The sequence below is a fragment of the Chaetodon trifascialis genome, chromosome 5 (assembly GCF_039877785.1).
Source record: "Chaetodon trifascialis isolate fChaTrf1 chromosome 5, fChaTrf1.hap1, whole genome shotgun sequence".
Lineage (NCBI taxonomy): Eukaryota > Metazoa > Chordata > Actinopteri > Chaetodontiformes > Chaetodontidae > Chaetodon > Chaetodon trifascialis.
The window spans coordinates 16781734-16795348 of NC_092060.1; the positions used below are offsets into that span (position 1 = coordinate 16781734).

The 13615-nt window shown below is 44.7% G+C and overlaps 1 protein-coding gene across 31 annotated transcripts in view; it reads left to right on the forward strand.

Moving 5' to 3' along the window:
• Positions 1–13615, forward strand: part of LOC139331568 (protocadherin alpha-C2-like) — a 208430-nt gene that overhangs the window by 176188 nt on the left and 18627 nt on the right. Inside the window, exon 1 of one of the 31 annotated variants that reach the window (XM_070963074.1) lies at positions 9114–12478. The exons of the other annotated variants lie outside the window; for them this stretch is intronic. Within the exon in view, the coding sequence (XP_070819175.1) occupies positions 9872–12478 (2607 nt within the window). The 5' untranslated portion in view covers positions 9114–9871. Of the gene's footprint in view, positions 1–9113; positions 12479–13615 lie in introns of those variants that run through there. 31 annotated transcript variants of the gene reach the window in all.

Sequence of the window (13615 nt, forward strand, 5' to 3'; positions counted from 1 at the left end):
GAAATAGTCCGCACTTGGCCATTGACATTACCTGCAATTTAGATTTGACTATTTGCAAACCTTGCTTCTTTCATGTGTACTGGGGCATGGCAAAGATGCCATAAGTAAACAGAGCTAGTGACCAGCTTCTACATGAGATATGGTGACTTGTTTCATGCTGTGCTTTGTGAAACCGGTTCAGTGGACCAGAACCTGAAGTTGTCATGTTTTGAGATGGATAGTCATCACTTTCTGTGGCATTAGTCTAGACTTGATGGGGAGTTATTGGCAGCAGCTATATTTCTTGGGTGTTGTTCTGACTCACTGTCATTTAGATGTTTAGCCTACACATTTTGTCTATTGTCTGGTTTCTCGAGTCAGTTGTACAAATTTGTCCTAGTTCTGCATTCAAACTGCAGGCCTCATCAGCCTTTCAAGACTAATTCCTCTAATTGGCTAGATATAATCACAAGGCTTATCTGTTCAGAAAAAAATAATAATTTCCAGTCCATGTTGCTTTCTCTGTGTGCATACAGTTAGCTGATTTAGCCTTTCCTTGTATTTTACTCAGACTTTAGTGTACATGGCCCTACACATTAGCACAGGTGTTTTCTTCAGTCATGCTGGTTTATTAGCTCTCAGCTCAGGTTGAAGTTTAAGAGCAGATACTCTGCAATTTATGTGAGGGCACCAAACCCAGTGCATTCCGTCACCTTTTTCACAGCAGACATTTTGACTTGTCATTGCAGGGAAAACATTAATTCACATATCGAAAAATGAAATTCACACATCGATGGATGCATTATTTATACCTACTCCTCCTCCTGTGTTCATATCAAAATGTTTTCTGTGAAAAAGGCCTTTCACAATTATAAAGGGGTAATTTGTCGTCGTCAAAGTGATGTTATGTCAATCAAGCACAATGTGTACATGCCCACACTGTCCTGAGAGGAGGACTAACTAAGCGAAGCAAGTGAAAAACCTGTGTGTGGACTATGGGTGTGTTTGATTCTCCCAGGCTTGGAGCTGTAGCTCTTTATCTTTATTCTCTGATCTGGAGTAATCAGATTTTTTTTTTCTTTGATACTGCTCTGCTCAAATTTGCTCTTGTCTGGTAATTGAATGTGTTTCTCCTGAGAGATTTCCATCACCTTCTCCAGAGTCACACGTCATCCTTTGTGTTAATCACCATTAGAGCTTTATATTCTCCACTGTTTGTACTGCTTGTTTGTACTCATATCTCTGAATTCTACCCAGAAAATCCACTTCATTTTTATATCTAATTATTATTGGTATTATTTTACATTGGTCTGTAATACAGGCTTGTATTTTCAACTTGTTATGCGTTGCCCCTTTATCTTAATATTACAGCTGCTTGGAACAGCACTTCAAGACCCTGGTGTATTTGGAAACTCAGTTATAGAGCAGTGTGTGATCATGTATTTCTAAAAATAGATTAACACCCTGAGAAGGGGTCGCTTTTTGCCAAGCCATCTTTTCACTTTGAATATAAAAGACTAGTGAGCCTATGTGGAATTAATTGTCTTCCTTGGCGGTTTAATCTCTGCTCTAAAAATGGAACTGCTTAGCACAAATATTTAGATGTTATTTATTAAAATAACATGCTCACATCCTCCAATTCTTTATTGTACAATTAGGGCTATTCGTTGTAGTTATAAGTCTTTCTTCCTCTTGTTTTTATTATGCCTGCTTGCTCCACATCCCCATTTCTTTTGCTCTGCAAAATCAAGACATCCATATTATTCACTTCATGCCAGTTGCTTTTTTCTCTTTCTCCTCCTCCACCATGCTGCCAGACCTATTTCCCCTCCCCCTCTCCTTCACAGCTCTCTCTGAGAAGGGGAGCAGCTGAGAGAACTAACAGGGAATTAACGTTCATCTCTGCAGACATGTGTGCTATCAGCGTAAGAGCACTGTAAACACGATCTAATATATTTTCATTAACATCCCTAATGTGTAGGCTATACAGTGTGGAGGCAACACAGATCCGCGAAAGCCAAGCAGCAGAGATGCGCCTCACATGTTCTGTTTTGATTGCATTTGCAAGGTCAATTCTGGCTTTATGTATATCGTCGTGGCATGTAGGCTGTTATTGCGCCTAACTGGTGGAACGTGTTCACATATCCCCGGTGAAGCTCACTGTACATTGTGTTGTGCAGGATCTGTGATGCTTTGAGCCACTCAGACGAAGTGACCTCATTTCAGGGAGTGGTACAGCACAAACAAGCATGGCCAGAGCTGTCATAACTGCATTCGTTTGGTTGGTTCAGTGTGAAGGAGACTGAACCAGGGCTTTCTGCGCTCTCAAACAGACCTTACATATTGCAGGCGATGCGTACGGGCATGTGAAGCTTTTAAGTGGGTCAGCGTGTGATTTAAAGATGGCAGCGCGCTACGTGCGCCATCTGAATAAACCTGTGTTTGGGAGTTGCCTCGCGCCTTCTCCGATACAGTCTCTGCTGCGTGCACAAGCTGTCCATACTGTGGTTCCTGAAACAATGCCTGGAGCTGTTTCTGAGTAAAAGTGGTTCAGTGTGTGTTTTGTATGCTGCAGCTCTCTGTGGGTGTGTGAGGGAGAGATGGGGGAGGGGCAGGTAATTTTCCGCTACTCGCTGCAGCAATAGCAGCAGCAGGGAGCTTCAGTACCGATCGAGGTATCAGCTCCGTTCGGCTCAGCTCTCCCTCCTGCTCTGCGGCTGGGCGGGGGCCGACGACACCGACTGTCAGTCACAGCCAAACTGGCTGGGCGGGGTAAAGGGCCAGGGCGGATGAGGAGAGGCTTTTATCCATGCAGCCATCAGAACATCGTGTGTCTGTGTCGGCGTGTCGTGTCACAGGATGTTTTCATAGAGTTGTAAGAGTGCTCTTGTTTAGGCACAGCAGATATTGCCTGCTATGGATGTTTTATAGAAATACAATAATAATAATACCCTGAGTAACTATTGAGAGAGCAATAGCTTTTTTGTCAGTATTCATAAGATGCTGACTTGGGATTTAGAGTGTGCGTCCGATAATAGCTTCTAACTCAGCCTCCCCCAGTGCTGCAAAATGCATTAAATTATTGATTCTATAGTACATTATTCTGGGTGAGGCAGAGAGCGAAGTGGTTCACAACTCAGAGATTGCAGTCCTACTGTAGAGCCATTCACCTAAGTCATTTTGGAGGATTACACAGATGGGTCCAACAGATGGGCCAAAAGCATGACGTAGACATGTCTTTACTTCACTAGATTTAATACAAAGGGACAGAACAGCAGAGTGATACATAAAGAAATAAGGAAAATACATTTATTCTTCTTTAAGTGTCTCTGTCTGTCAGACACACACATTATGTAGCACTTCCTGTTTTTCTCCTTCACAAGGGTGTGTCCTTTGTGTGAGAGAGGTTAGCACTGCTATCTTTGGTTACCATGGCGACTGTTCTGAGCTGTAATGAAATGATGAACTAGTCTGTTTCCAGGGAGCTGCCAGTATGTACCCGCCCCCACCCACACATCCCATCCCACAGCATGTGCTGTGTAGACGCAAGCAGGAAAGAAACGGGGTGGACACAAAGGGATGCAGGAGAGATGGGGAGAGAGACAAAGAGAAAGATGCATGACAAAGAGAAGGATGCCAACCAGAGATGTGCAGCATCTCAAGCAAAACTGCCAAGTCAGAAAAGGGTAAAGGAAGTGAGCAAGTCTGGGAAAAGTATATGAGATTAGAGAGTCGGTTCTTAAAAGGGAAAGGATTTTAGAGGAAGTCACAAATACAGCAGCGCAGACTCAAACCTTGAACATGAGATAGTGAGAAAACTGGAGTTTGCGAGGATGAGATGGACAAAAAAACACATTAAATACAGGCCCTGCAGCTGAGTGAGAACATCACAGGCTTACAATTGGTCACAGATAAAAGGAAGAACTTATCACCACCCCTCCCCTTATCCCCCACTTCCACCAAACCGTCCTCCATCCGTGCTCCCTCTTAGTAGCATCGGGATGTTGTTGCAGTCATTAGATTAGCTTTGTCATGCTCAGAACCATGGGTTCCATCCTTTCCCATTCGGCAAGGATACAAAGCCAGGGCATCCTAAGAGGGAAGTATCCAAAGCCTGCCTGCGTTTCCTGATAGCTTTGTTCAGTGCCACAACAAGAATCTGTTTGATTTATGCACAGGCTGAACCAGGACAACCAAGGAACTGTTTAACCCTTGCAGGGCCCCAGAGGGAGGGATTTGCACTGCTTTTAGTTCTCTCATGCCCTTTATTTTTGAAAGCAAGGTACACAAGGGATCAGCACAAACGAACAGAGGATGCCTCCTCCACCCGCTTACTGTGTCCACCTGAGTAAAAGGATTGTGGTTGCCGTGGGACTTTTGTTTCGGAGATTTAAAAACAAAAGTTCTTGGGCAAAGAGGAAAGTATGATGAGATGAAGGTATGAGAAACACAGCTCTTTTATAGTGTTATTTACTAAATAATACCAGTCTGTATTTTGGGTTTTGGGATTGTTTTTGTTTTGTTTTTTTTTTCTACACATTTTTCATGTCAAAGAGTGATGCTGATGAAATGACTGAGCAAAATTAGAATGGGTTGTGGCACTTTGTGATAGATGGCGGTTATTATTTCATAGCCTTTGAGACAAAATGCTTGAGATCAGCTGGCTTTGTTCTATCTATGGACCATTTTTGCACTAGAATCCTCCTCTTAAGTGTGTCTGTGATGTGTATCTGATAAATTTGTCATTTTGGTGAATACACATACAGTATGACTTCCCTGTGTACCAATGACAGGCAGCTCTGCTATAGATTCTACCATCAATATGCTCTCAGCTGCTCTTTCTCGTCTCACCTCTGGAGGGTGCTTTGCCTTGTAACTTGCTTCATCCATTGCGGTCACTGTATTGGAAATGAGAGAGAAAATGACTGCCACTGCAGTCTGATGTCTCTGCCCTCCTTCTCTCTTTCGGTCTCTTTGTCGCTCTCTCTTATCCCCCCCCCCCCCCCCCCCCCCCCTCTCTCTCTCTCTCTCTCTCTCTCTCTCTCTCTCTCTCTCTCTCTCTCTCTCTCTCTCTCTCTCAAACACACATACACACTCATAGATGGGATTATGTTTTAGTGCTTTGGCTTAATGAGAAAGTCTGTATGGATGGGCAGTGGGGTCGTGATCACGTGTCCAACCCTTGTACTACCGATTTAATCCAACAGAGGGACCAATTTCACTGTCTCTCTCACCTCTGTTCCCTCTTGCTCAGCCTGCCTCTCCCATGCATACAGTAGGGTTAAATTTGCAGTGCTTTCTTTCTTTCTTTCTTTCTTTCTTTCTTTCTTTCTTTCTTTCTTTCTTTCTTTCTTTCTTTCTTTCTTTCTTTCTTTCATGAGGCACAATTATTATACAATGACTGTGACAGTTATGCCATGTTGTTTTCTTGTCAGACAGTTTATATTCTGGTTTCAGCAGAAGAATCAAAGGACCACATGAACACACCATAATTCCCGTTTGATTAATTGTTAATATGCTTGGTGATGTCAATATATAGACTCAGCATTATTTTTTGATAAATCTAATGACCACACCCACCAAGGATAGCCTTTATTTTGCAAAACATCTGTTAAGGATGCTGTTTCTGTCTCTGTCTGTTTTGTAATTGTCTTAATGTCATTTTAGATTTCCTAAATCTGAAAGCCCATTTCCTGACACCATAAACACTGCTGCCCACTTCCACAATAGCCTGCAGACATTTCCTTTATTTTTCTTGCTCACCTTATCTTTACTAGCATGAAGAAAAATGAGAATGGTATTTGTGCATATAACAATTTACCAGTAACAACATTTTCCATAACACAGTATAACTGTTGCCCCACTAAACCAATGCTTTATGATATAAGGTCCTGACTGGAAAACATGGATTTGAAAATTTTGGGTCAACTTCTTTAATTATGGATGTGAATAATAATCTTCTCCCTCCTTACCTGAGTGCTTTAAAGTGAAGTACGTAATGAACATTACCTGTGAAACAGTAGGTGTTGTCAGTATAACCTTTAAGAAGCCCGCATGCTCCTATTCCCTGCAGTCAGTGCATCTGTTTATCAGAGCGCTTGATGGCTATTCCCTGCCATGTAAGAGTGAGAGAAAACAACAGCCAAATATGCTCTCACATTCATTGAGACTAATTAATTTTGTCCTTGGATATTTGTGTTTTGTAGTTGTGTTTTACACTGCCTGAGGGTGGTCTGCTACATGCCTACAGGCACCAATGCCTTTTAAGTTTGCATGACTACCTTTGTGTGTATATGTGTTGACTGAGGGAGTGATGTAACAAGTCCTGCTACATGATAGCCCAGCCTTGACCCAGTCGTCTGTGGATCTCTGCTGTCATCTGACTCATTAGAAAGGGGAGATTCCAGATAACAGACTCTGAGGGGAAGTAATATGAATGGCTTTTAGAGTGGCCGCTTACAGTATTAATGAGGTTGAGTCTTAGTGAAGAGAATGTTATTAATGTGGTGGCCAACTTGCATAATTGATGAAATTGGGGATGTTAATATTCTGACAGAGAGAACGAACAAAGAGGGAGTCTCATTTTTTAAAATCTGAATTATGTCTCTTCCCCATATCTATCACAGGCCTACCTGTAGAGAGACACTCTTTTTTCACCAGTTTCTCAGTTTTTTCTCAGTTGGTCTGCGAAAGGCATGAGCTCTCATGTTTCCACTTAAGACCCCAGTATGCCCCTCAGCCAGCCCCCAGCTGGAGCAGCACATGTTTGTCAGAGGTGCAGCTGGAGACACTCCAGAGTGCAGAGCATAGGTGAGAGACAACTGGGGAGACTGAGATTAAGGAGGGACTGGAGGAGGGTAGAGAATACAAAATAATGTCATGGTCAGGTAAATTAAGTAATGAGATGGTGAACGGAGGTATGACAGCCAGTGTTTTTTTTTGTTTGTTTTTTTTTAAGACAAGATACAGTAAAAATAAACACCAATTAGTGCTTTGAAATCAGTGTTCGTTCATGCGTATACAGGCATCTGTCTGCAGGTGGAATAATGGTGATAACTTTATCTGCAGCGCCCTTGATTGAAAAATGAAATAATCCACAGCTCAGTGGCATGCAATTAACGGCAAAACAGATGGCCATATTAGAAACAGGTATGAGAGAGTTGTAACATACCAAACACACTGGAGGAGCAGAGGGAGAGCAGGAGGAGAATGAGAGACACAGGTGCAAAGGTCAGGTGTAAATCCAGCTCTGTGTTTGTTATTGATGCGATAAACGTCGCCTGTTTTCTTTTTTGTGTCATTGCCAAACACGGAGGTCCACACATCCCACCGGGTAAATCTGCTAAATGTCACCGTTGGCGTGGCAGACCACACATGCAGACCATCAGAGACTGTTCGCACCAGTTGAAAGAAACTGTGTTATCACCGCTGCTCAGTGGGATGATAATGTCAAGGTTTGCATAAACACTGCAAATAGGCAAAAATAGATATTCACAAAGAGATCATTTGAAATGCACATTGAGTACAACATGCAAAGTCTGTTATTAATGTAGTCTACTAATACCATTAGAGATTAATTATACCATAAATTGCACATTTTACAAATGCGCTGAAGGGATTTTTGCATGTAGCTAATCTGTCCTCCTTCGACGGACATTTGGCTGCTTCTCCAGCTCCCCATTTCACCACCTCCTTCTTGTCGCCTCGGAGTGTGAAGAGTCGTTCTCTATCTACCCATCCACAAGCAGCATCCGAGTGAGTCACTGTCTTCTCCCCGTCTCCTGAGATGCCAAGCACTGTCATCGCCATGGGCAGACCGGGCGTGGGTGAGAGTGGCATCGCACCAGAAGAGGAAAAAAAGATTATGTGGGCAGCGGACGCTCATCTTGGCCCAGTGGCCGGGGTGAATCAAGAAGACTCAGGTTCTCACAAGGCCACTCCTTCACTGCATACAATTTGTTTAAAGAGGGGCAATGGATCACAAAAACACAGTTTTCATGTCGCTACCCTACTGGATGCATCATTGTTGTTCCTGGTTCCTCAGACTGATTTGTATTGATATTCTGGCTGTTCAAGACAGATTTACGTGAGACTGTCGACTGTGTAGTTCTTACGTTTTTCTATTTCTCTCTGTCCTGTTGACTGCATTAGGGTAAGGTATGATCCAGTTTACTTGAATCCAATTTGAATATGAATTTAATTGAGGTACATGGGTTCTGAGGCCAGAGTAATTAGAGGACAGCAGAGCAGGATGACTTGGACGGTAATGTGAGGAGTCGTTACGCTACACATTTGTTGTTCAGACCTTTTGTGGGAAAAATAGAATCTGATGTGCATCTTGTCACTTGAAATGGGACTGATGTGTTCTGGTAGCTGTGGGTCACTATAGATTGATATAATGTGCACAATACAGGGAAACAGTGTATTTGTTAAAAAAAAAAATCCTTCCAAGATGTGATGTAGTGAGTTTGTGATGTTTTTACACATTAGTTCTTGCAGGCTTTATGTGTACATAGTCGCTACTGCCTATGAGAGGCAAGTGTTGCATTTTTGTCAGATGTGGAAAAGGGTGACATCTGGAGCATCTTGTCTGTGAACCGTTTATCGTCGTCACCAGTGAACATATCCTCACGATTGTCACAGGCTTTGAATTTCATATGAGGATGAGCATGTGTCACAAAGCACTTCGCACACCCACATCCAGTAGTGGTGTAAGTACAAAGCATTGTCAGCTGTAATGTGGCAGGGGCATAGGACAGGGACGGAAAAGGGGACTGAGTGTATGGGGTGCTCAGGTGCCCACAAAGATACTAGAATAGCCATGGATGCAGGAAGAAGCCCACACAGAAAATGCTTATGTACAGGGTCCAGATTTTTGTGCTACGTCCCTGAGGAGAAAAGTGATATGAAGGAACAGAAAATGTTTTTGTGCTGACAGAAGTCCCCAGTGTCTCAGAGCTGAGCTCGTGAACAGACACAAGGTGAAACAGCCAGATCTACCGCACTATTGGTCTGATGGCTGTGTGCTTGAAAACAACAGGCAGAGAACAGCCTCAAGCACACTAATCAATTCACCTGTCCGAGTCCTTTGGTTACGATATAAATCCCCTTCCTTAAAATCATAATGCTGAACTGAACTGAGGCTTGCTGCACTAAAACCAATTGCTCTTTTTTGCTTTTCAGTTTCCCTTTATCTCCAAAATATCATGTGTATGTATCAGAAATCTGCTTTTCCGTTTGGCTCCTGGGTAATAGTGTGTTTTCATCAGTGAGGACGTCTAATCGCCAGGCTGGTTCATAAATCAGTTTCCCAGCGCACAATGAAAAGGGCGGTGGCACTGACAAAAAGAGGGAAAACGACTGTGTCGAATTCATTTAATCGAAGTCAGCGAGCAGATGACAATGGTCGCTTCGTGTGCGTCGTCCAGATGTGCAGATAGATAAAACTCAAGTCTTTTCGTCTTTCAGCTTTTTTATTTTTATTAAATGGTGCTCGATCGTTTTATCGGAGGTGCTGAAATGCAGCCAGCACCGTTTGAGCGAGTGACTCCCCCTCCCCTTTTGCCCACAGACACCATCACCACATCGCAGGGAGGGAGGGAGAGAGGGAGAAGGAGAGAGAGAGACCAATAGGCAGCATCAGTGAAAGTCAGCCTTGCTCGGAGGATAGAGAAATTTAAAAACAGCACCCGTAAAGACAAAGGAAAACATGGATGCACAGGGAAAAAATCCCTTTAGACTGGCACCGGGGAGGATGCGGTGGTCGTCTTGCACATAGTCGGAGTTATGCAAGGACTATTCCCTCGTTTTTAATGAGGCGGGTGGGGACGCACAGCAAGCTGAAAAGGCGGAAAGATTTCTCAAACCCGTCTGCAAATTCTGCCTGCCTGCGATGGCTGTGACGGCGCGATGCTGTTACAGTGTAACGGAGAATGTGCCTTTTTCCTTATATTTGGTTATTTTCGTACTCAGTGGCCTTACAAACGCACAAATTCGATACTCCATTCCGGAGGAGCTGGAGAACGGGGCATTGGTCGGTGACATTGTCCGAGATTTGGGATTGGACCTGAGAAAACTTTCCACACGACGAATCAGAATCACGTCGGACAGCGGCCGGAGATATTTCACCATCAATCACAAAACCGGAAAGCTGGTGGTGAGTGACCGCATTGACCGAGAGACAGTTTGTGAATTCAGTGGCACCTGTTCACGCAACCTGGAGGTGGTACTAGAGAATCCACTGGAAGTGCACAACGTGGAGGTGGAGATTTTGGACGTGAACGATAACGCGCCACAGTTCCCTCGAGATGAATATCAGCTTGAGGTGTCTGAGTCCGCCCTCACTGGGTCGCGGTTTCACATCGAGGGAGCTCAGGATGCAGATGACGGCTCCAACTCTGTGAAGCTGTACCGCCTCAGCCCAAACGACCACCTCACCCTTGACTCTATTAAGCCCTTTTCCAACAACAAGCACATCGAGCTTATTCTCAGAAAGCCCTTTGACCGCGAACAGATGCCCTCTCATCAGCTAATCCTGACAGCAATGGATGGAGGCACCCCACAGCGAACTGGCACGGCCAAAATCAATGTACGTATCCTTGATGCCAATGACAACGTGCCTGCGTTTGACAGCTCCGTGTACAAAGTCAAACTGTTTGAAAACTCTCCAAAGGGCGCGCTCGTCATCAAGTTAAATGCAACTGACCCAGATGAGGGCCCAAATGGGGACGTTTTTTACTCTTTCAGCAGTTACACACCAGAGAGAGTCAGGCAGATGTTTTCCATGGACACAGACACGGGGGAAATTCGTGTGAAGAACAATATAGACTATGAGGAGACAAACTCATATGAAATGTATATACAAGCTATGGACAAGGGGCCAGCTCCCGTGGCAGTACACTGTAAAGTAGTTGTAGAAGTTTTGGATGTCAATGACAACATTCCTGAGATTGTGCTGTCTTCACTTTCCAGTCCTGTGCGTGAGGATGCCCGGGCTGACACGGTTGTAGCATTGATCAGTGTGAATGATCGTGACTCTGGACCAAATAAACAAGTTACCCTGGAGATCATGCCCCATTTGCCTTTTAAGATCAAGTCCTTCCGGAACCACTATACCATCGTCACATCCGCTTTCCTGGACCGGGAAACCATCTCATCCTACAATGTCACCGTCAACGCTGTAGATGGAGGCACCCCACCCCTGTCATCTCAAATGACCTTTAAAGTGGATGTTGCAGACGTGAATGATAACCCGCCTCGTTTTGAACAGACATCATATACTGTTTATATTACCGAAAACAATGCTCCCGGTGCACCGCTGTGTGTCGTTAAGGCTACAGATGCTGATGCTGCAGAAAATGCGCGCATCACCTATACAGTCCTCAATGACAACAACCATGGTATCCCTGTAGCCAGCTATGTCAGCATCAAACCTAATACAGGTGAGGCCTATGCCCTGCGAGCCTTTGACTTTGAGAAGCTGAGAGAGTTTCACTTTCAGATTAAAGCCCAGGATAATGGTGTGCCTCCCCTCAGCCGTGTAGCCACAGTGTATGTTTACATTATGGATCAGAATGACCATGCGCCCAGGATAGTCTACCCACCTGCCAACGGGAGCCGCACCACAGAGACGCTGATGAAAAATGCTGAGGCAGGAGTGTTGGTCAGCAAGGTGACAGCGTGGGATGGTGATGCAGGGCAGAATGCTTGGCTGCTCTTTTCCCTGGAACAGACCAACACAGACCTTGACCTGTTTAAGGTGCATGAGTACACAGGTGAGATCCGCACCACAAGGCGTGTCATCGAGGACAACTCCACCTCCTTTGTATTGACAGTTCTGGTGCGCGACAACGGCTTACCGCCACTCGCATCCACCGCCACCATCCACGTGCACGTGATGGAGCTGCCACCGAAGTTGACCCCCGACCCCAAGCGCATCATCAGGCCCAACAGCCCCCTAATGTTTTCCAATGTCACCCTCTACCTCATCATTGCCCTGAGTGCCACAACCTTCGTGTTCCTGGTCACCGTCTTTGTGCTGGCCATTGTGCGATGCCATGCCTACTGCACCCAGCCTGGCTCCTGCTCTCCATGTTGTGTTTCAAAGAAAAGTGTTCCAGAGGGTGGTGCTCCAGCGGGTGGCGGTGGGGGTGGAGGAAGACCTGCAGGTGGAGGAGGTGGAGGAGGAGGAGGTGGAGGTGGAGGTGGAGGAGGTGGAGGTGGTGGTGGGGGCGGAGGGCAACCAAATAACAATGTGGCCCTGCGCCGTGACCTTAAAGTGGAACCGCATTATATTGAAGTGCGGGGAAATGGGTCTTTGACCAAAACATACTGTTACAAGACATGCCTGACCGCCACGTCAGGAAGTGACACTTTTATGTTCTACAACACGGGACGGCCTCACAGTGGCACCTGGGGCTCAGGCTACGTCACCAGCCACAGCGGACAGAGCCAGATATTTGTACGGCGTCTCAGTATGCCAGATGCAACCGCCATTCAGGTGTGTGTCTGGTGTGATCTCTGTGTTTGTTGCTTTAGATTGCTTCACAACAATAAATGACGCACACAAAGCATAAGCCATAAAAGGAAAAAAGATTTATGGTTCAGGTTTTGCTCTAGGGCGGTGTTCTTGCAGTAGGAATGCAGTTGACATTTATAGCTCTGGAGCTGTTGAAGCCTGTCATCTGTTCTTGCATGTTTAAGTTTTAAAAGTTATACTTTAACTGTTAAGCCGTTATTTCAGTTAGTTTTGTGTGAAATATGAACATTTATTGCATTTAAAGGTAAAAAAGCGTGTCACTGCAAGGATCTGCTCCGTCTTCTCTCTAAAACAAATTCATATGACCTGTGTCTAAGACAGAGATACCGCCATTTTGTTTATGTATATGCTTCCATTATTATCTTTAGCGTTTAGTACATTATGTGCTTTTTATCTTCAGGTCTGCATCTTAAGATGGCATACCCAAGTGTGGGTAGCTTCTCTGGTTTGCGTGTTTATTTCAGTGGGCAGGTGGGCGTACTCTCATTTGCTGGATGTGGTGGATAGAGTCTTCGTGTGTGTGTCTGTGTGTGTGCCACGCTTGCTAAAGACCAGTTGTTTTGTGATTCAGGGTACAAGATGCTAAAGTGCACCTGTCCTCCACAGTTCTACATAGAGCTGTAATCAGAGTATTTTTCAAAAACCGTCTCTCGCTCTCTGTCTCTGCTCCCTGTTACTTATTCTCTTTTCAAAGCAAACAAGTAGATTTCAGTGGCTTGCTCACCTATGACCCCACACAGCCAGTGTCATTTGTCCACTGTGGACTGTGTGCCACAGTATTCAAGTCCAGCGGGTCCAAGGGGCATTCAGTGGTCATCTGTAAGAGAGGGAGAGCCTGGGATATAGTGCAGCCCTCACCAGCTACGAGGGCCACCAGTCACACTGCACCAAAATATCCTCTTCTGGTCACGTACCTCTCTCGTACTGAGAGGTAAGCCAGAGTTTGGGAATCAGTGAAGAAGGCAGGAATGAGTTTTATTTAGACTGGGGCTTCATTTCATGGTTTTATTGTATTTTCCCATGTAAAAGGATGATGACACCATGCACAGAGTTGTTTGCATCATTTGTGGTTGTAGTAAAACAAACAGTATTATTAGG